This window comes from Carassius gibelio, chromosome A24, assembly GCF_023724105.1.
Source record: "Carassius gibelio isolate Cgi1373 ecotype wild population from Czech Republic chromosome A24, carGib1.2-hapl.c, whole genome shotgun sequence".
In the NCBI taxonomy this organism is placed as follows: domain Eukaryota; kingdom Metazoa; phylum Chordata; class Actinopteri; order Cypriniformes; family Cyprinidae; genus Carassius; species Carassius gibelio.
The window spans coordinates 2,890,822-2,913,052 of NC_068394.1; the positions used below are offsets into that span (position 1 = coordinate 2,890,822).

Sequence of the window (22,231 nt, forward strand, 5' to 3'; positions counted from 1 at the left end):
AGAAATAAAGATATTGTGCTACATTAAACAAAATCATTTAAATCAATAAATACAATTACATGCAGTTCATACATCCAAAAAACTATTTTCCAACGCTATGTAGAAAAAATAAATAAATAAAAAATAACCAAGGTGTTTTAAAGATTTTAGTTTAAGATGCCTTAGAGGTGTAAACTCTGACTTCAGATGAGACAAGCAACCTATGAATTATAACCACACTAATGTTTGAGACACATTCATAGTGTGGTTATAATTCAACTTACATACGATCAGATTTTTATATTAAACATGTATAATGTAAATTGCTTAAATAAGTAAACGTGCTTACCTTCCTTGTCGCAGCGACAAATGTTTTTCCCTGAACACTTCGTCATCTGGTCAGGTGAGATTTCTCTAAGTTTCAGTAAGAACTGAACAAGTGAGATTCATTTCCTTGAACGCTGTTTCACCTTCAGTCACCAAAGATTTCTGTAAAAATATCATTAGATTGAATATCCAATGTTAATTAATTAATGTTGTTTATTTTTTATTATAATTTTTACTTGCATCCCGTTGACACACAAACCAATAAATATGATAATACATTTTTAGATTTAGTTAACTATGCATTAAACTCCATAATATAAATGAAATGCATTTAAAAGCGTCTTTAGATTGGAGCTGACCTTAGTTTTTACTGAATACTTCACAACAGTCACCTTAGAAACGAGTTATGCTAAATAAAATAATAATATTTTTTGGTAATAATTATACATTTTAAATTACTCTGGCACGTTTGTTTGTAAGAAAAAAAAAGTTAAATCTAAAATATATCTAGATGTCGCGCGCATAGATACTTTATAGTCTATGACGTATACTCAACACATCTATCGCACGCTCCTTGTTGCTAAGCAACCGCTTTCCAAACTTTAGCTTCTGCAAACGTCACGAGAAGCGAGTGGTGTGAGTTTCACAGAAGATTATTTTCACTTTGCTACGTATCTGTTATATATACGGCTACAGATACTTGTGCGCATCAATATACTTCATACTTTGTACACGTAAGAACGTTTTTTCCTCTTGTCGTTACCTAAATATTGCTACGATATAAAAGCTAAGCCTGCTGCTAGCTAACCAAACTGCAAAACTCCCCTGAAAACGGGATAGGAAGAGTGTGATGTTATTTTATAACGCTAGTCGAACTCAGACACCATCCTAATTTACAATTTCTATCTGTTAATGAAGAATGAGCGCGGGTCGGACTGTTGAGGGAGCGGGATGTGTGACCTGGTGGGGATTCGGACCATCGCGAGACCTCCTGAGCTCAGGTAACCTTCAAAACAGACTAACAGCTTCTCACTAAACACAGTGAATATCTATGAAAGTTTTTGGATTCTCATTATTATGTAACACTTACAGACACACACAGAGAGAGGCCTCATGGAGAGCTGAATATTTTGCTGGTGGGCAGCGCAGATCCCAGACACATCCTGAAGACCATCACTGGACTGACAGACTCGGACACACTACATGTGAGGGATTCTGTTACACAGAGCATCTGTCCGAAATCAGACGTGTTAATGATGAAGTGTGTGGTTGGTTGCAGGTTTGGGTGATTGAGAACAGCATGGAGGTGGTTGCCAGACAGCTAGTACTACTTTATGTATCACTTCTGACCCCTGAGAACATGAGTTTACACAGTATGTACCTTAAAATATACATAATGATAAGTACTTTTAAAATGATTAATTGTATATAAATATAAATGATATAAATCAAATATATAAGTTATAAATTCGATATTCCAAAGGTGCAAAAATATAAATGCTTGTACTGTTTTACAACGCTTCGTGATGTATTTTTCAGAGAAGACAGAAGTGTTTCTGGAGGTGTTTGGAAACTCTGAGATTCGCAAAGAGACGGAAGAAACGTTGAAACACGCCGCATCTCAGCTCTCTCTGTCTATCACAAACACTCTGTTTTCTGACTCGGATACCCATCCTTGCCTTGATACAAGCCTTCTAAAGGTCCAGCATACATTCATCAGTTTTATCTGCATGTATAGCTGTATGTCTTAACCAAACTCAGCTCAGTAATATCGACTCATCTGCTGTTTCATCAGTTTAAGGAGAGAGATGAGTTGGTACGGATCTTTAAATTGTGGGAACGGCCGCCGTCAGTTCCAGCAAGTTTCCGTAAGGTCTGGGATGCCCGTGTTCGGCAGCACCTGGGGACACGTTACGACTCTCGCCAGGGCTGTTTCGACTGGGATCTCACTCTGAAACTGCACCAGAGCGGCGTATGTACCAGTACCAGATGAGACACTATTATACACCTGTACTCCTGACAACCAATCAGAGCAGTGTATAATAAACTCTTGTTACAATTTTACAGACATCTTGCAAATAGACATATTTCAGGCAATATTTTAAGTTTTTAAAATTAAATTTTGAATTACTAGCACCTAAATTGCAAATAATTATTCATAGCATTTCCATCTATAAAGTGACACCAATCTCATTGCAGTATTATTTTAGTATCATTGATTTTTCTGTCTCAGTGTGGTGTCATTAGCAAACATCAGTATGTGAAATGGAGAGAAAGCGGTGTAGCTTTTGAGATGAGGGAGGGGCTCTACCAAACAGCCAATCAGAGTCTGCTCTCCACACGAGTGTTCAATCATGTGAGTAGATTGACTTTTTGCTATAATATTGTTTTTGTGTGGCCCATGATAGATGGTCATGCAACTGTAAATCTCTGTGTTTGTACCAGAGAGGAGATCGGGTCGCTGTTAGAGGCTATTGGGGCGACATCGTCTCAAGTCCATATCTGTCCTTCGGCATAGAGACAGAAAACAAAGATCTGCTGAAGAAACAGAACAACCAGCATGTGAAGGTGAAAGAATTAGTTCATTACCTCCCAGTCAAAGTCACAGATGAAAACCTCATAAAAAGTAGAAGACATTAATTTATATCGAATTGCAGTAATATTTGCATCATGATTTCCCCTTTCTCTGGCAACCTTTCTCTCTCTCAGACAGCTCAGGATATTTCAGAAGTGAACGTCCTTGCGTTATTTGAATCTCTTTCCACTAGAGGGAGCTCTTTACTGAATGAAAATGAACCAAACCCTTCAAGTTCCTGTTGTCAATCCACAAACAGTCTCCTAACAGAAGAGAAGACACAGAATGATCCATGTGCCTCTCAAACTCACACAAAACCTGAGCAACATCCAGAACAACAGACACAAGTGCTTGGTAACATTGTCTTATATCAAATATTTAATATACTAAAAGCCACTAAACAGTTTGCAGTTGTTATAACAATATATTTGTTTCTGTGTGTTTTTGCAGATTTGCTCAATGTGAATGGAGTGAAAGTGAAATTTCTGTCTCCAGACTCGCTCAGCAAACTTCCTCTCAAAAATAAATACAGGAACCTGTTTAACACCATCTACTGTTCAGCCAGGTGAAGCCGGTTTATATGCATCTTACAGAAACCGTGTCTGGGTTTGTCAAAAATATCTGCAGACATACAGAATAACACGATCTCTGTGTGTTTTCTCAGTATGGTTCATCAGCTGGATTCTTTTCTGAGGGAGATCACAGCGCCTGATGCATCTCTAATAATAGAGTTAGCAAAGTGAGTCCATCATCATTTGTTCTCTTGTCAACATTTTTACACACACTTAATAAGCAAATCTCCATTAAATGTTCACAATCTCTGTTTTTCTTGTTCAGCTTCCTGTTGGACCTTTCAAAAGAGCAAGTGACAGGTTTTGCTGACAAAGTGAAGGAGATCGCTGAAGAATCGGGATTCACAGAAACGCATTACCAGAGCAGTGATGTATATGCAGTATTCACACGGAAACAAAACTGAAGGACTCTGACACTGAGATATTATACCATCTAACATCATTATAATAAAACCACCAACACGTCTGTGCTTGAACAGTTTTAATTAAAAAAAAAAATGACCTGTTGTCTCTACCTTTTCATTCTCATACAAAATGTCAAGGAATGACAGATTTCCAGGGTAAGAGAGAAAGTGTAAAGCAGTGTACAGATAGTCTGAAACCGAAGAAAGTCAGAGAAACAGAATGCAGTACTGTCCCGGGAGGAAAGAGAGATCGATCGCTGGATGATTCAACATTCATCAGAAAGATGAGGTACTGTAAAACACTGCTGCTCCAGACTAATATCAGCACTACACAAACGCTTGCATTGCTACTGTTCTCAGTTTCAAGTTAATCATTGGAATACTGACAATAATAATAATAATATAACAACAACAATACAATTCTTCAGTAAGGTTAAAACTCAAACAGTGTAAGCAGTGTTATGCAGTACAGAAAAAAGACAAGAACTTTTTGATATAGATACATATATATAATATTTCCACAATGACATATCTAGTTGTGCAAATGGGTCTTGTGCACTTGAAAGGCAACTTTATATTGTTTTAAATGGCTAATATGAGGGCGTACAGACACAATAAAGAGTAGAGCTGCCAACAGATTGCAAGGACAAAACAGAAAAACTTCAAGGATGTCTAGAAGCCCTTGCTCTCAGTCCGGCCAAGTGACATCCTGGTGAAAAACAGCTTTAATGCAGACTGTACAGTGATTGTACATTTCTGATGTTGATGAGCGTCTCATTAATTCACCTTCTTGTCCTATGCAAAGTGTAATAGTTTTGATGTTGTGTCTAATGCAGCAATTGTTCAATCAAAGTGGTTATAGTAGTATAGTTAGTTACAGGAATATATCCTGCCTCTCAACTCTAATCGGTCTATTTTATTCATATTATAATACCTCTTGTTTTCTTTTCATTATTCTGTCAGTAATTTAAATGAATAGTTTCCCCAAAAATGAAAATTTACTGAAATACCAACCAAAATGTAGATTAAGTTCGTTTCTTCATCAGAAATTAACTGTACATCTCTTGTTCCCCAATGGATCCTGTGCAGTAAATGGGTGCCGTCAAAATGAGAGTCCACACAGTAATCCACACCAATCCAGTCAATCAGTTAAGGTCTTGTGAAGCTAAAGGATGTGTGTTTGTAAAAAGCAAATCTATCATTCAGGCAGTTTAACTTTAAACTGTCACTTCTGGCCAAAATACGAGTCCATAATCCATAACAACATATTTATTTAGAACTGTTTTTGTCTTGTAAACAGTGCTTTGATTTGTGCATATTTCTCTTCTGATTCAGACAAAATTTTCACTGGATAAAGCAAATATTATGGATTATGAACTCCAGTTTTAAGTGAAAAACATCTTAATGATCAGTTTGTTCATTACAAACACAGTTTTTGCAGTCAAGTTGATTACTTCAGGATTATTTTGATGTTAATCAGCTGTTTGGACTTTTTTTCTGACGGCACCCATTCAGTGCAGAGCATCCCTTGCTGAGCAAGAGATGTAATGCTACATTTCTTCAAATCTGATGAAGAAACAAACTCTTGAACGACAAGTACATTTTTTAGCAAATCTTCATTTTGGGGTGAAATATTCCTTTAAATAAAGCTTAACACTTCTCTACTTTTTTGAAAATAGAATTTACGTGGAATATTTATTAAAGGGTTTAGTATTATTATTATTGAATATATAAAAAATCATGACCACATTTAGCTTTGAAAGCATTCTGGCAGTCTAATTAGTTCATTAGAAGGTTAACCATATGATTTAATTCCAAGTACATCTTTTAAAATTAAAACCATATCAGATTTTGTATCACATACCTAGCTTTGTTAAGGAAACATGTCTTTGTAAAGTAAACAGGAACTATTTGCAATTAACTGGCCTTGATTTTTCTTTGAAGTTAAACCGTGCATTTGAAACACCTGAGATATTAACAAATGTGTTCCTTCTCAGACATCACTTTCTTTAGACCTATTACGCATTCTTAAATTTGCTAAATTAATTGTAAATTGTTATTAAGTTATTTTATCTTAACTCTTCCTTGTGTAAAAAAAAAAAAAAAAAAAAAAAGGACTTTTACTTAAAAAAAACAACAACTTAAAATTAGACTTAATAGTGAGATCAACATATCAATGTATCTGGATAATCACATAAAAACTGCAGTCACATGTAATATTCTGAGTCATTAGTCACTGAAATCTTATACTTCTGCTCTGGGATTCAAGTAAACTGACACTGGATTTTAGTCCAGGCTCCAGTTATTATTACACCTTAAACTGAGCAGTTCAGATGGGGAGTTTCTATGTGAATGTGATGTACTGTGCTGTAAGAGCAGTGAAGTGCCTTCATCAAAAGGTACAGAGGTGATGCATTACTTCGATCCTCGGTCAAGCTTAAGTGCAATGAACCTACAACCATTACTGGTCAGATCATTAACCATTAGACTCCCATCACCCTGCTGGTGATGTATGCTAATAATTTTGATTCTTCATTATTAAAAAATGAGGACCAAACTAAATATAAATGGACTGGTCCTACTGGAAAACACACAAGGTTTTCCCCTATTAAACTATCTCTTGCTCTTAATCCTCTTATACATTTTTACTAACTAATGCATTTTAAGACGAAGCAGCTTCCACCATTTTTACATTATATGTTGTTCATGGCTTCATGGCATCGATTTGTACAACAAACATGGAATGTATCAATGCAGATTTGCATATAATAACAAACGTGCATTCAACCGAACACACATACACACAAACACGCTATTTCCTTGTTATATTCAACCTCATGTCTTCTGACCGTCATGGGTGATCTGTTCAACCTCTACAGGTCTTTTTTTCTGTTCTTCGTGTGGTTCTGCTCAGCTTTGGACGGGTCTGGTTTCTCTGGTGACATCAGCTCCAGGAGATCCATCAAAGCCTTCTTGATATCAGCTCCAAACTTGTGAGAGTCCTACAATCCAGAAAGAAAATAGACACAAATTAGCATAATTTTCATCAAACACTTTCGTAACCAGGTGTAGCACGATAAAGAAAGCCATAAATGTTATATTTGTCTTAAAGGGATCTTTCACCGAAAAATTGAATTTTATTCCTCATTTAGACACCCTCATGTTGTTCAAAGCCTGTATGTATTGAATGAATGTTGGTAACCAAGCAGATGCTGGTAGCCATTGACTTTAAAAGTATGGAAAAAAAATACTATGAAAGTCAATGGCTACTGGCAACTGTTTGGTTACCAAATATCTTTTTTTGTGTGTGTTTTCAACAGAAGAATGAAATTCATACTGGTTTGGAAGAACTTGAGGGTAAGTAAATGATGACAGGATTTTCATTTTAGGGGCAGTCATGGCCTAATGGTTAGAGAGTCGGACTTGTGTATATATATAAGCTATATATAAGCTATTTTTATTGCAGTTTTAGTTTTGAGTTAGTAATTTAAAATGTTCTTTGTTAAATACACTTTGCATTTAAACTTTTTCTTGCTTCTATCAGTAGACTTATGCTATTATTTATATTTGTCAATATTTTAAATTAGATTTTATTTTTATATTTTCAGATTTCATTTTTATTTTTGTTTAAGGTTTAGTAATTTTGTTGCTATATGTTATACAATTTTAATACCAGTTTCAGTTAACTGCCAAGAAAATATTTCAACTTTTTCATTTAAGTTTAAGTTTATCATATAAAATTTTTTTTTATTTATTTCAACTTAATTTCAATTTACAAAAATAGTTTAGTGTAGATCCTAACTTCAGAAAGACATTTTATAAATTAATTTGCAAGTCAATTTTTAATGGTTTCAGAAAATTGCTAATGAAAGCACAGTGTACTAACAGTCTGAGGACAAGAATGTTTGCAGGAAATGTGCAAGTTGATCATGTTTTCTCCGATGATGATGTAAGACACACCATAACCGTCATCTGCAACCTGCCAAGAGCACACAAATGATTTAATGAATTTAATGCACACACACACAGACAAAGAATAAATTTGTGAATATGCATGAATATTTCTGACCGGGCCAAATCCTCCACCGCAGGTGGTGTAGTCAGGGTGGTTAACGAAATCAAACAGCTCCACCTGCTGAAGAGGAGTCTGACTGGTGGAGAGGCGCCATGTTTCTGAAAGCACCTGAAGAAAACACACACACGTTTAATATTACATCATGACATTTTTTATAATTATATTATTATTTAACCATTATTTCAGTAACAAGAATGATATTTTTGCCTTATGGTAATGAGAACTGAAAGGAATGCAGAATCACAATGCAAAAAATTGTTCTAAATGTGGGAAAGAATGAGGAAATTTTCTTTTGCACATTGTTTCATTCACTTATGACACGCATGCAAAATACAGTTAAAACTTCCTTGTTCTGCTTCTGAGCCCTTCCCTGAGTTACACACCTCTTTAAGGAAAGGCGACTCCTCTCCCAGGTATTTGGACACAATGTAGAGGCAGAACAAGTGTCTGTCTATTCCTCCTCCTGTCATTGCCATCCTGTACATTTGCTGGTGTTTCTCAGCCGCAGTACGGAAGAGATGCTGACACACTTCTTTACTCTACAGACAGAGAGAGATGCTTACATATGCACTTTTTTTTAATTTGTGCTAGATTTGTGAATTTACTTTTCTTAAATGATTCACAGTGTAGCAACACAGTGAGAAATAAAGTAATCAAACGCAAAATAAAAGAACTTAAATTATTCTATTAGTTCATAATAAAAAAAAAAAACAGAATTTAAATGCATTTTTATGACTATCATCATAACCTGCATCACTCATGGTGATTAAACTGAACGTTAAATGCATGTGTGTACTGGAACTGTTCTTCATCAGTAAGTTTATATATTAGCATATGTGTTACCTCTCCGTCCTCCAGAGCTCTGACGAAGGTGCAGCTCTCACTGGTGCAGGAACGCACCGTCTCAGTCCGGCCCTCGCGAAACAGACGCGTCATAGACGCTTCATAGGTCAGAGTGAACGAGCCTCGATTCTGGAGGTGAGTTAGGAATGAGAGCAGAAGAATGTTATTGTTTAATTATTCAGTCAAGTTTATATTTTAATACAATATAACTACATAAAATTGTTAAGAGTGTTCTGGGTGGTTGCTAATGTGTTGGCAGGTGGTTGCTATGTAGTTGCTAGGTTGCTTCTTGGGGTTTGTATATTTGTTAGAGTAATGCTAAGCAATTGCTAGCCTATTTTATGTATTAATTTCTGTCAGCATGTTACTGGCATGTTTCTAACTTCTAACACGATTCTAACATGTTTTAACATATTGATAGCATGTTGCTAACAAGTTTAACATGTTTCTAACATGATTAGTATTTTTCCAACATGTTTTATAATTGTTAGCATGTTGTTAACTTTGTAGCATGCTTCTAACATGCTTAACATTTTACTAGCATGTTAAGTATTTTCCTAACATGTCTTAATATATTGTTGGCCTGGTGCTAACATGTTTAGTGTGTTTCTGACATGTTTCAAAGCATTGCTAACATGTTTTAAAATGCTTCTTACATGTTTTAAAATGTTGCTACCAACTGTTTTAACATGTTTTAGAACAGTTTTAACATGTTTAGTATGTTTCCAAAAAGTTTTATTATTGCTAACATGTTGTTAACTTTTTTTAATATCCTTCTAACATGTTTCTAACATGATTCAACATGCAATTAAGTTTGGAAAATGCAGCATGTTTGGATCATGAATACGGTGTTTGCCACTAACTGAATGGAAAGGGCTCAGGCCTTAGTTTATTTATATGAAGATATTTATTTGTGTTATCTATAATTTGATTTGGAGTTTGATTTAAAATTAAATATTTAAATTTTACAAAATACATTTTCAGAATTTTGTCCAAACAGTAATGAAAAGGATATATTTTCAAATTATAATTTGTCTTAAATCTCATTTTGTCAAAAAAAAAAAAAAACAACCCCCCCCATATGTTTTTAACATGTTTCAATATGTAATATGTTATATGTATTTTTATTTAAATATATCATAATATAATACAGATATAAAAGTCATATGTGTAAGTAATATAAAAAAGTCAAGATAACTACATTAAATGATAAAACAATTAATCTAGTAATGAAAAAATACAAACAAAACATATTGTGCCACAGTGTTTGTGAAGCAAAACAGTTTGTGAAATAGATTCATAGATACCATAAGTCTATATTTTCTGCTAGTGTGAATTGGAGGTACACAACTTGTGGTTTTGTGTGGGTGAAGTCTTACCCTATAATAGGCCAACTGTAGAGCAATCTGAATGAAGGCATCCGGGCTGATTTTACACTTTTTGATGGCACCTTTGCCAAAGTCTTGAATTGGCAACACATGAAAGTCTACGTCATCGGCTAGTGTCTGTGCCACAGCGAGAGAGCGTTCGATACGCTCCTGACACTAAATACACAAACAGGAAGATGTATTATTCAATGTATACGTCCTGTCTGTAAACATGAGAAGGTGTGACGGTGTGTTTGTACCGCTACAGGTATGTCCCAGCTTAATCTAGTAGGTGGAGGAAGGGAGGAGGCCACGTCTCCTTTACAGTGACCTTCTTCATTATAACCCAGCTGGAAACAATCGGTCGTCATCACATACTGAGAAAGACAGAGAGACAGCGGCATAAGAGAACATAATAACGACAACTAGATGGCATTAACTGAATAACAATGCAAGTCAGCAAACGAATAGTGAACGTTTTAAGTAAGCATAAATGGGTAGCTTAACCAAACAGATGTTAACTAAAACAGCTAAAATATTCATCTGAACTTAAGATGAAATAAAATCAAATATAAAAATGAAAACACACTTTTAAAAAATGTAAACAAGAGTGTTGCCTTAGCAAATAAAGTAAATGACTAAAATTAAAACAAACATAAAAAACCTAAAATAAAATAAAAAATAAAAAATAAAAAGAATCTCAACATATAAAAATAAAAGCTAATTCAAAATATTTTTTATATTGTTTATTTATTTAAAAAATGGGTTGATAGTGCATTGTTTCCTTTATTTTTACATTTAGATTACATTTACCATCATCTAAAACATAAATATGTTTAAAATGCAGTTAAATGTAATCTTTAGCCAAATTGTAAATTAATATACATTTTCATACTGCACATTATAAAGTTGTGAAGCCTGAATTCACTTACAGGATTTAAAATGATCAATTAATTTTTACTGTTGTTGTTTTTTTAGACAAAATAGAACAGAATTTTTTATATCAACCATTACATTAACAACATAACTACCTGATTATTGTTTTCACTGCAATCCGTATTACATAAGAATGACTGAATTAAAACTAGATTATGGCATCTTATGCTTAATACAATGAATGCATCCTGTGTGAAACACCAGCAGCATTATTTAGTTTATCTGATAGTATACTTCATTATTATCTAAACACATTATCTTCAGTGTCTCACCTCCCACACGTGAGCCATTATAGGTGCGTCTGCCCAGGAGTGTTCAGCATTGAGGCCGTTCTTCCCATTCTTATACACCACCACAGTGAACGACTTATCAAACCACCTGAAACACAAACACAGTGTAGAACAGTGCCATAGTAAAGACAGAGACGATCATGTCTCACTGTGTATGACACAATTTATTCTATTTACAGTTCAGATTACATTTAGCATCTTTGTAACATAACTGATGGATGAAACTGGACAAACATCTCACCTGTCGTAGCACTTGCCGTGCAGGAGGGACTTGGCGTAGCGATCCAAATTGCCGGCAGGATCATCTCCCATCATGCCTTGTTCGTCATCATCCAGGGCAACGAAGAATGCTGCTTTCTCAATGCAGTCCAGAGATCTCTTATTCACTCCTGAGCTGAAGAACTCCTTCCTGGCCTGGGCCCAAGGGATTCTGGGAAATGAAGTTCAAAACATCTGAGCATTCATAGCAAGAATATAAAGAAAGAATCAAAACTCAATTGTAAAAAATTGGATTTTATAATGTTTTATGTTTTATATCAGTGAAAAACTGTATGTGAAAAACCAAAATAAGGGGTTGTTATATTTAATATTTTTTGTCTTTTATATCATAAAAAGACAAAAACACAACTAAATTACTAAAGCTTTAAAATTACAAGATTTAAAAAAACAAGGATACTCTCAAGGATACTAAAATACATAACATTTTTGTTTTTAACATATTTGCACACACATATATAAGGACTGTATATATATGATTGACAGATAAATAAACTGTTATGAATAATTACGTTATTAATAAATACAACCTGCAAAGATTAACAGATTAACTTTGGTTAAGGTTGTGTAAATCACTAAATAATGCTAAATATGAGCAATAATAATACAGATGCTGCTTTGAAAAACAAATGATAAATTCGAGTGAATTTAAAGAGCGTCGGCAGACACTACCTGTCCCCTGCGGTCAGGGCTGCCAGTTTGGCCTCTCCGGGCACTGGGGGCGACGGGTCGTCCAGGATATGCTGAATCTGGTGCTCGATCTCTCTGGGAGACAGCAAGCGACCGGCGTGGTACAGCCACAGGCGGAAATAACGTCCTCGGTGGAACACCGCCACATACTCGCTGTCCTGCCAGTGGATCAGGGAGTCTAAAAACACACAGAAGACTAGTAAATACAAGCAGGTTCTCACGGTTTGCCCACATGCGTCATGTATTATGTGCTTTTCAAGCATCAGCAAATGGACCAAAAAGTAGATCAGAAGATTCTCAGAGACGAGGACACATCCTACTGTGTATCTGGGTCAGTATGTGTGTACGGTACACACAAGACCTGTCCGGGGTGGGTATGTTTGTCTGTGTGAGTTTATACAGAAAGACGTGTTTGTACTTTTGACCCTTACAGGAAATAGACTAATGTCAAATATCTTTACATCCTAGAAAGTATGAGGAAATCTGGTAGACGAAAAGCTGAAAGATTAAACTGTTTAAAGAGAAGAACAAATAGGTGTTAAAATATATATATATGTGTGTGTGTGTTTATTTATAAGATGCCTTTTTTATGTATATTTGTTACACACACACACATACACACTCACACACAAACACACACACACACACACACACACACATATATATATATATATATATATATATATATATATAATTCTAGTTGTCTTAAGTAATTATAAATAGCTATATATCTATATCTAAATAATTATATATGTAAAAGAATCATATTTTTATTGATCAGCAATGCATTAAATTGATAAGTGACAGTAAAGGCAGTCATAATGTTAAACAAGGTTTCTATTTCAAATAAATGCTTTTCTTTTAATCTTTTTATTAATCAACAAATTAAAATGGTTGATTCCACAAAAATATGAAGCACTGATTAATTAACATTATTAACACTGATAATAATAAGAAATGTTTCCTATCAGCATATTAAAATGATTTCTTAAGGAAATCAGAATGAAGATGAAGACTGGAGTAATGATGCTGAAAAATTCACATGAATAAATTACTTTCATGTGTAAAATAAATTAAATTATTTTAACATATATTCAAATAAACAACAGTTGTTTAAAACTGAAATAATATTCCATGACATTGCTGTTCTTACTGTATTTTTAAACAAACAAATGGGTGAACATAAGAGACTGATTTCAAAACCATTAAAAAAAATCTAGCCTTACCAGTCTCTTCTCCTGGAATGCGTGTGGTGTTGAAGATCCTCTCACATTGAGCAGCACACAAAGGCACATTTAAAACCGGCACACGACTCTAAAAGACAGAGGTATACCGTTAGTCAATGTAACTTGAACCAAAAATTAGTTTTCCTAAGTATTTTAAAACCTCCTTCACCCACAATTAAAGGGACAGTGCATTAAAAAATAATATTCATTCTTACTACAAATTTTATTTGGACTACCGGTTTAATCTGTTATTGCTACTGTACCTTTGAGAGCATTAATGAATACCTAAACTCCACATGGCATAGTTCAAAAGCTCAATCATCAAAACAGGCCAAGCTGCAAACATGATTATATATAAATCTGGATATATAAATATGCTAATCTGCTTAGTATGCAAATAGTTTAGTTGCCATGAAAAACCAGATTGAACTCATGATGACGTTTTATGATGTATAACATTAGATTGACCAATGCACACTAAACTTTCAAAAGACAAAACGTTTTTCCATTATATGTTCTCTTGCAAAACTATGCAAAACACTGCAGGTCTACCCTATACACAATCACAGTGTCCTTTACCCATCCATAGCCTAATAAAGTTCAATGCACAGCTAAAAACAGCTCTGTGATCAATCTCTGTCATCGCTCGGGGCAATGAGAGGTTTCACCCATCGCACAATCACATCTGTCAGCACTGCAATGTGGACTCACAGGTTTGATTTCCTCTCTGTTGAGTTTCCTGCGGTACAAGAGACACGCGTGCAGTGTGTTTCCTGCTCTAGCAGCTTGAATCGGTGTAGGTGTCACGTACAGGAAGTCCTGAGGAAGAAAGAGAAGCACTCAAGAGGCTTGATTAAAAAAAAAAATATGACGCACTTAACCACTAGAACTTTCTGCTTAATGCATTTGAAAAAGTTTTTACTGTGAGCCGTACCATTCCATAGTAGTTGCTATTGACCATGAGTGGGCCACGCCCCCTCAGGTAGACATACTCCTCCCACCAATCACTGACCTTGAAGATGCAGACATAAGAAAAAAAGAATTCTCAAATTAAACCTTAATTAAACCTAAATCTTTGTACCATCCTACAGTTCAAACCCACTACCAAAATATGATTTTCAGGTCAAAATGAAATTAAAACCATCTGTATTTGCAGTCTTATTAAATTAATATTAAATGTAATAATCATTTTAATAATAAATTAAAATCAATACAAATTTAAACATAATATTAAATTAATATTAAATTAATATTAAATTCAACTTATGAGCACACTATTTATTCTAAAAATAAAAATAAAAAAATTATTAAGATTTTTAATATTATGTAAAGCCCATATTAAACACCCACTTTTTTGCTATGCAACAGCCATGTTAAATTGAACATTTAATAAATATTAAATTCCTTGTCTCTGCTTATTAAGACTCTTTTAACAAAATGTAATGTCATCTTCTCCTCAAATCAACTTTAATTTGGCATGTGACACTCATTTTTAACTTAATATTTTATAAATATTAATTTAAATACTAAATTCCTAATTTATGCTAATTAACTATTTATTCAAAATTAAATAGAACTGTTTGGTTGTGTAATCTTTCATTAAAATTTAATTAAAATGCAACTGTTTTGTGCACGACTTCTGGTATATTTGGTATGTAACGCACATATTAGACTTAATATTTAATAATGGTACTGTTATGTAATGTTCAAACTGAACTTAACATTTAATAATGGTAATGTTATGTAAAGCCCATATTCAAACTAATATGTAATACATAATACATTTTAAATTCCACACTTTGTTCTAAATAAAATATTAATGTTCATAAACCTTCATCAAAATAAAATAATAATGCAATTATTTCTACTCATCACATCACAAATCCTTCTTACTTTCACCTTTATTGTCTATTTTTTTACAATACAATCAATTCCTGTTGCATAAAATCAAATTCCATCCTATATTTTCCTTATATGTCAGATCCAACCTGAATGTTTAATGTGAGATTACAGAAGAAAAAGAGAGCATTTTTAAGGTTGCATTAGAAGACCGAAAGGTATTGTGTGAAGGTAAGGTGTATGGTTTGCTGCTTGCTCTCACATAGTTGGATGCCCACAAGGCTTTTAGTTTGAGGTACCACTGCAGGCGGTTTCCCAGACTGCTCTCAAACTCCTTGGCCAGAGTCTTCATCCTCTCGTATTCAGAATCGCTCATCAACAGACGTGCAGATTCCAGGTACTACATATGAGAGAGACAGCTTGGAATGTGTTTTTTTTTTTTTAGTGATATATTTTGGTGAAAATGATGACATAATGATGATCTCACCCTCTTAACAGTGTCTTTGACTGCAGGAACAGGCAGGTTGGGCAAAGACCCCTGGTAGCTGTACAACAGAGGCTGTCTGCCTGAGAAGATCCGGACCATGCCCTGAAAACAAGGTAAAGTGTGATTCAGATGTTAAAATACTCTCTTATCCAGTTTAATTAAAACGTGTCACTCATGTTTTTGAACATAGACTTTTAGTGCATGATCCAAACATACATTTTTATAATTCATGAATGAAAACATTGTGTAACATGATGTTGATGTTCCATTTACATGGTAATGCAATGTCTGATTTAAAAATGGGTTTTAAAGGATGAATTTTGAGATTTTAAGTTGTCAGTTGATATATAATTTCTGCGATAGAGAAAAAGGCAACGAAGAAGTCTTTTTTTTTTTAAACAAAGATCAAAACTAAAAAAATAAAAGATTTTTGAGGGTGCACTCTTGTCATAAATTAATCTATTACTTTTCCTACATCATTTTTTAACAAAAAACATTGGTAAAACATATATTTGGGAGTCTTAGACCTTTGCAATTATATATAGTTTGTCAAGATTAGATTAGATTTAATTGTAATATAGTGAAGTACATGTAGGCATCCCGTATAGTTAAAGGGTTAATATGCATTGACAATTAGGTACAATTAAAATAATTATAGCATGCTTCCGTCGAACCCTGACAAAAGAGCACTGGCTCCACCAATGCTGTAAATATGTGCCTTCATTAACCGTTTGGGTGGTTGTAGGTTAGGTGTGTCTGACCGTATGACTGTACTAACCGCCCAGATTTTGGTGGTGTTGGACACTTTCCCATGCTGTTCAAACATCCAGCCGTGATACGACAGTAACTGCTTCAGACAAAGCCTCATGGTGAAGATCAGCGAGAACCAGAGCAGAGTGCTGAACAAGACGGCAGAAACCACCGTCCGGCACTGAATGCTCAGAGAATCACTACAGAGAAAGAGACAATTTACACTGCTATATGCAATACTTTAATAAATGTTTTATTAGTTCTTAGGACACTCAATAGATATGTTTCCATCACCCTGTTTTTATGCGCATTTTGACGTATCGTATCAGAAACGAGTGATGGAAAAGAATTTGAAATAGTCTATCAGCGAACTTTTTTAATGATTGTTTAATATGCAAAATCAGGTTATAGATTTTATTATTGTCTCCAACTGACAAACAAAATGTGCTAAAGTTCTCATCTTAAAAGTATGATATTGTCAGTGAATCATTATTTTAAAAAGGGGGAAAAATATTTGTTGACAAACTAGAGACACAACTTAAATAGTTTTTATTAAAACACATATAAATATATATTTTTTATTAAATCTAAAAATATGTACATTAACATTCAAAACTCTGGGATTGATATTTTAATATTTTTTAAAGAAGATTCTTCTGCTCACCAAGGCTACATTTATTTGACCTAAACCAGTAAGATCTGTAATATTTTAAGATATTATTACCATTTAAATTAACTCTTTTCTATTTGAATATAATGTAATTTATTCCTGTGATGCACAGCTGTATTTCCAGCATCATTCCTCCAGTCTTCAGTGTCACATGATCTTCAGAAATATTCTGACTTGCTGCTCAACAAACATTTCTTGTTATCACTGCTGAAAAACCTGCTTTCTGATGACTAGTAAGTTCAAAAGAACAGCATTTATTTGAAATATAAATCTTTTCTGTCATCTTTCATCAATTTAATGCATCCTTGCTTAAGTATATATATATAATTTTTAATATAAGTTGCACACAGTTAGCATCATCTATTCTAAACATTATTAAATGTATTAATTATTACACACACGAGGGACACAAAACTGCATCTCTTCTGCTTTTTCCTGAAACAAGGTGTGTGGAAGTACACACCCTCCTCAGGCATTTTCATGAGTTCACTTTTAATATGTTTCGAGGTGAGTTACATAAGAGGATGACAATCATATTTGAAGCACTAACATGGTTCACACTGCAGATAATTCATTTGTTTTGCTAGTTCTGAGCAAGGGGTCAGATTTCCCTGTGGTTATGTGACCTCTATTACCTGACCGGCAGATGTTCTTGGATCTTAGCGATGAGGCCCATGGAAGGGTCCGAGCGTGTGTACATGGTGGCCAAGATCGCAATGACAACAAACAGCCATGAGGACGGGCTGGCGGGATACACACCAGTGATCACGTTGTTCTGTACAGGAGAAAGATGGACAGAATAAACAAAAGACACAGGAATCTGTGAGAATAACTGACATAAAAAAAATAAAAAAAATAAATAAACATTAAACAGATCGAGTAGGTGACACGATATCAAAATGAGCTATTTGCTTCTGTAATAGATATTATATCATGCATTTTAGTGTTTTTCATTTCACTTGTGCATTTTATTCTAAAATAAATAAATGTTTGTTTTTATATCTAATTAAAAAAATCTATTTTTGACATTAACCACACTTACATACATATATATAAAAAAAGCTATTTGCTTTTGTAATAAAGATTTTACTGTGCATATTATTGTCATTTGTGAATTTTGCTGTAAAATAACAAAGAAAGAAATGCATTATCAACATTAATAATTACCACATGCACAAAAAAAACTAAACAGGCAGATTTATTAGTCGACAAATTATCAAAATGATATATTACATTTTATTGTTCGTTAGTGCATTTTAGTCTAGAATAAATGAATGTTTGTTTTCATTATAAAATATAAAAATGCATTATCGAAAAATAAATAAACTATTACTAAATGTCCAAAAACAAAACGGGCAGATTAAAATAAAAATGAGCCAATAAAAAGATTTGATTGTGCATTTTATTGTTTATTTGTGCATTTTATGATAAAATGAATAAATGCTTGCTTTCATAATCAAACATAAAATTGCACTACCAAAGTTAAGCACACTATTAAATTAACAAATAAATAAACAAACATAAATCGGACAGATTTAGTGGATGACAATATAAAATCAAAAAGCGAAATTGGGTTTTATAATAACTATATTTTTGTTTATTTTATTGTTAATTTGTGCATTTTATCCTAAAATAAATACTTTTTTTTATTAATCAACTTTACAGATCCATTATCAACATTAAACGCACTAGTATTACAGAAACAAAAATAAGTATGAAATTAAAATTAGATTTGCTTTTGTAATGAAGACTTTATTGTGCATTTTATTGTTCAGTTGTGCATTTGATCCTAAAATAAAAAATGATATAAAATACTACAATACAAAATCTTCAATACAGGCTCTTTTAAACCAAGTCCCAGATTTATCATATAAAATACACCACATAAAGGAATTTAAATGCATTACAAATAGCTCTTAATGTAACCTATAACGCCGTTAGTGTGTGTAATGCATGTTTACCTTCAGCCGTGTGACACGTTTCTTCCAGGAGCGGACACCTGACAGATAGACCTGTCTCAGGGCCTGATGGGACAGCTGCAGGTCGATCCCCTCTGGAGTGATCGTGAACTGAAACGCCACGGCCTGATGGGCTTCTGCCATTTCTAAAGAGAGTGTGAAACAAACACAGGCTTTTAAAAACGGCAGCTCAAATTTCACTGCAGCAAAAACACAGTAATTTGTGCATTCGAGTGCATGATTCCAGCTCTTTATCTCACTTACACTTAACTGAACATCATCCACCAACCATTACAAGTTCAACATGCAGAGCTATGATCCATTAAGGCAAGAGCAGTGCGTTCTGATACAGACGTTTCTGTTAAGGGTTAATTTTATGCCTATAAAAACTGATTGACAGCTACCAGAGAGTCAGTTTCCAGCTTGTGTAACTGAAGGGAAACTTCCTTCATAACTCTTCTTCTTTCTGCTTTTATCCAGCCTGGTCATGCTTTCATTTCTCATTCAGACAGAAAAGACACTTAGACTTTATATATAGTGTTCCTGTGGCTCAGTGGTAGAGCATTGTGTTAGTAGCACATGGTTGCGGGTTCAATTCCCAGGGAACACATGTTAGGTAAAATTTTTAGTCTGAATGCACTGTAAGTCGCTTTGGATAAAAGCTTCTGCTAAATGCATAAAATAATAAATAAAATCACATCTACATCCAGACAAGATGTATCTATGGCAACTGTGTTGTTATGGCAACCAGGAGCAAAGTGTTTTCTTGTGACTACCAGTCTGCTCAACCAAAACACTGTTACTGTATTCTTCAAGATTCATCTTCATATGTACAGTGACGTTCACTGGCTTGGTAAAAGAAGCTTTACACTGTCCAAGAATTATTAAAATAATGCATATGAACAAACGACACATAGCATTGTTAATGTCAAATGAATCTAAAAACGTTAAAAAGGAAAGGAACAGAAAGAAAAGGACATGTGGTAAATTGTGGTGACCTATACTCGTAATTTGTGCTCTGCATTTCACCCATCAAAGTGCACACACACACACACACACACACACACAGCAGTGAGTAGTGAACAAACACACACATCATGAACACACACACAGAGCATTGAAAATAACACTAAAAATAAGTATGTTGTAATAAAACAAGTAATTTTTTTTACACCATTTGGATTTAATGAATGCAATTTTTTAATATCATGAGTTTGAGTCAAGAACATCAAGACATGCTTTTTCATAAGTTTAATTTTTTTCATTCAGATATTAATTAATATAAATACTTATTTTAACTCCCACCTGCAAAAATGTTTTTTAAAGGCTACTAATTTATTTAATAAATTATAAAATATTTAAATAAATTAGTAGCCTTTTAAAACATTTTCGCAGTTGGGAGTTAAAATATGTATTTTTATTAATTAACATCTGAATTAAAAAAATGAAACTGATGAAAAAACATGTCTTTTATATATGTATATACTGTATATGCATGTGTGTGTGTGGTTTGTGTAAGTGTGTGTGTAATTAGTGCAAAATTCTTTAATCATTAATCAAAGTTCTGAAAAGAAAGAACGTTCAAAACACTATCCGAGTTTGCAAAAGCAATCCCACGTCATCCTGTCTATGGTCATCCCACGGGACACCGCTTAAACATGCAAATGAGGCGCTTTCACCAGTGACCAGAAGAGGGCGCTCCAGAGAAATGAATGGAATGAACTTTAACCCAATTAAAAAAAAAACTACTTACATTAATTTACATATATTGAACTGAAGCGCTGGAATATGTCCATTTGAAATAAAGAAGCAAAATAATACTCAATAATAATAAATAATTAATAAAACGCAATAAAAAAATAAAGGGCTTAACACGACATATAAATCCGTAAAGAACAGGTGCTAGGTTTATCGATTAAATTATAATTTAATCCTCCAACAAAGCCACCGACCTTGATCAATAGGGTTTATTGCATAACAAAATAGTTAATCATTAATTACCTTCAGAAATCTAAAAAAAAAAAGAAAAAAAAAACCTAGCGGGTGAAACAAACATAGAGGCAAAAAAAAAAAACAGCATGATCAGCATGTGAGGAGATTTTTAAGATCGTGATGACAGCGTGCAGCTAAACTAGGAGTCCAATGTCATTAAAATAGAGATGGAAACGTATTTAAAGTATGATAAAGGCCAATAACGGATGATGCTTGCACACAAGTTCTAAAAAAAACCGTATCCTGTATAAAACATCCCACATACTTCCATCATCCATCAATCATCACGCCTCATATTAGCATTAGTATCAGAAATAAACATCCCTACCTGCTATTTACTGATGTTACTGATGACGGGAACAAAGTGACGGACTCCTTTCGCCCCTACTGCTTTTGAGGAACAAAAACATAAACAAATAATTACTAATAAGCGCGTAATAACCCCAATATAGATGCTGAGTGCTCACTGGTGTGAAGCGTAACTGAAATACCTCTGATACAAACTGAGAAACAATGTAACAGATACAGCGAAGAGGGCGGGAAACAAGAGGCTCGGAGTCGGAAGTGCGCTGCGATTGGTCAGGAGGCAATGACATGTCTGTGGAGCGAGCTGGCCAATGAGCGGATAGAATGCCGCGCAAAGCGTTGGAGGCTTGGCTGTGATTGGACATCAGAGCTGTCAATCAAGGATCACGGCCAAACAAGCAGCAGTGATGGTTTACTGAGCATATACAGGTTTGTACTATATATATATATATGCATGTATGCTTTTACAATTAAATAAGGATGCCTGAGATGCTGAGATGATACAATGGAGAATCTTCAATCTTTTTTAAATGTGTTAACATTCTGTTGAAGTATTGATGTTTCCAAAAATTTTGAAAACAATTATAAACAATTTCACAAATATTTAAAAAATAATGACTCTTAAAATGCCAAGTGATGTAAACATCTATAAGAAAAGGAGAAAAATAC

The 22,231-nt window shown here is 34.0% G+C and overlaps 2 protein-coding genes across 3 annotated transcripts; one reads left to right on the plus strand and one right to left on the minus strand.

Annotated features, from left to right (window-relative positions):
- The first annotated feature begins 815 nt into the window (after positions 1-815).
- LOC127945937 (dynein axonemal assembly factor 3-like) lies at positions 816-3,972 on the plus strand. The gene is made up of 12 exons (XM_052542138.1): positions 816-1,040; positions 1,225-1,307; positions 1,399-1,511; positions 1,586-1,679; positions 1,846-2,006; positions 2,102-2,278; positions 2,540-2,662; positions 2,752-2,874; positions 3,016-3,235; positions 3,332-3,446; positions 3,546-3,620; positions 3,719-3,972. Exons 2-12 carry the CDS (start codon positions 1,226-1,228, stop codon positions 3,855-3,857), a joined length of 1,422 nt encoding a protein of 473 aa, XP_052398098.1. The 5' UTR covers positions 816-1,040; position 1,225; the 3' UTR covers positions 3,858-3,972.
- On the minus strand, positions 3,920-21,830 carry LOC127945923 (carnitine O-palmitoyltransferase 1, liver isoform). Of its 2 annotated transcripts, none has more exons than XM_052542115.1 (20): positions 21,748-21,830; positions 21,585-21,646; positions 19,268-19,410; positions 17,942-18,081; positions 16,665-16,836; positions 15,887-15,988; positions 15,662-15,799; positions 14,495-14,572; positions 14,272-14,379; positions 13,561-13,648; positions 12,317-12,512; positions 11,610-11,798; positions 11,351-11,456; positions 10,403-10,519; positions 10,155-10,319; positions 8,776-8,904; positions 8,316-8,471; positions 7,927-8,040; positions 7,744-7,836; positions 3,920-6,859 (listed from the first exon to the last, which is right to left on the minus strand). In XM_052542115.1, exons 3-20 carry the CDS (start codon positions 19,406-19,408, stop codon positions 6,731-6,733), a joined length of 2,361 nt encoding a protein of 786 aa, XP_052398075.1. In that variant the 5' UTR covers positions 19,409-19,410; positions 21,585-21,646; positions 21,748-21,830; the 3' UTR covers positions 3,920-6,730. The 2 variants fall into 2 exon arrangements, with proteins under 2 accessions (XP_052398075.1, XP_052398077.1); XM_052542117.1 differs by having other exon boundaries at positions 21,585-21,643; positions 21,748-21,829.
- Positions 21,831-22,231: the final 401 nt, after the last annotated feature.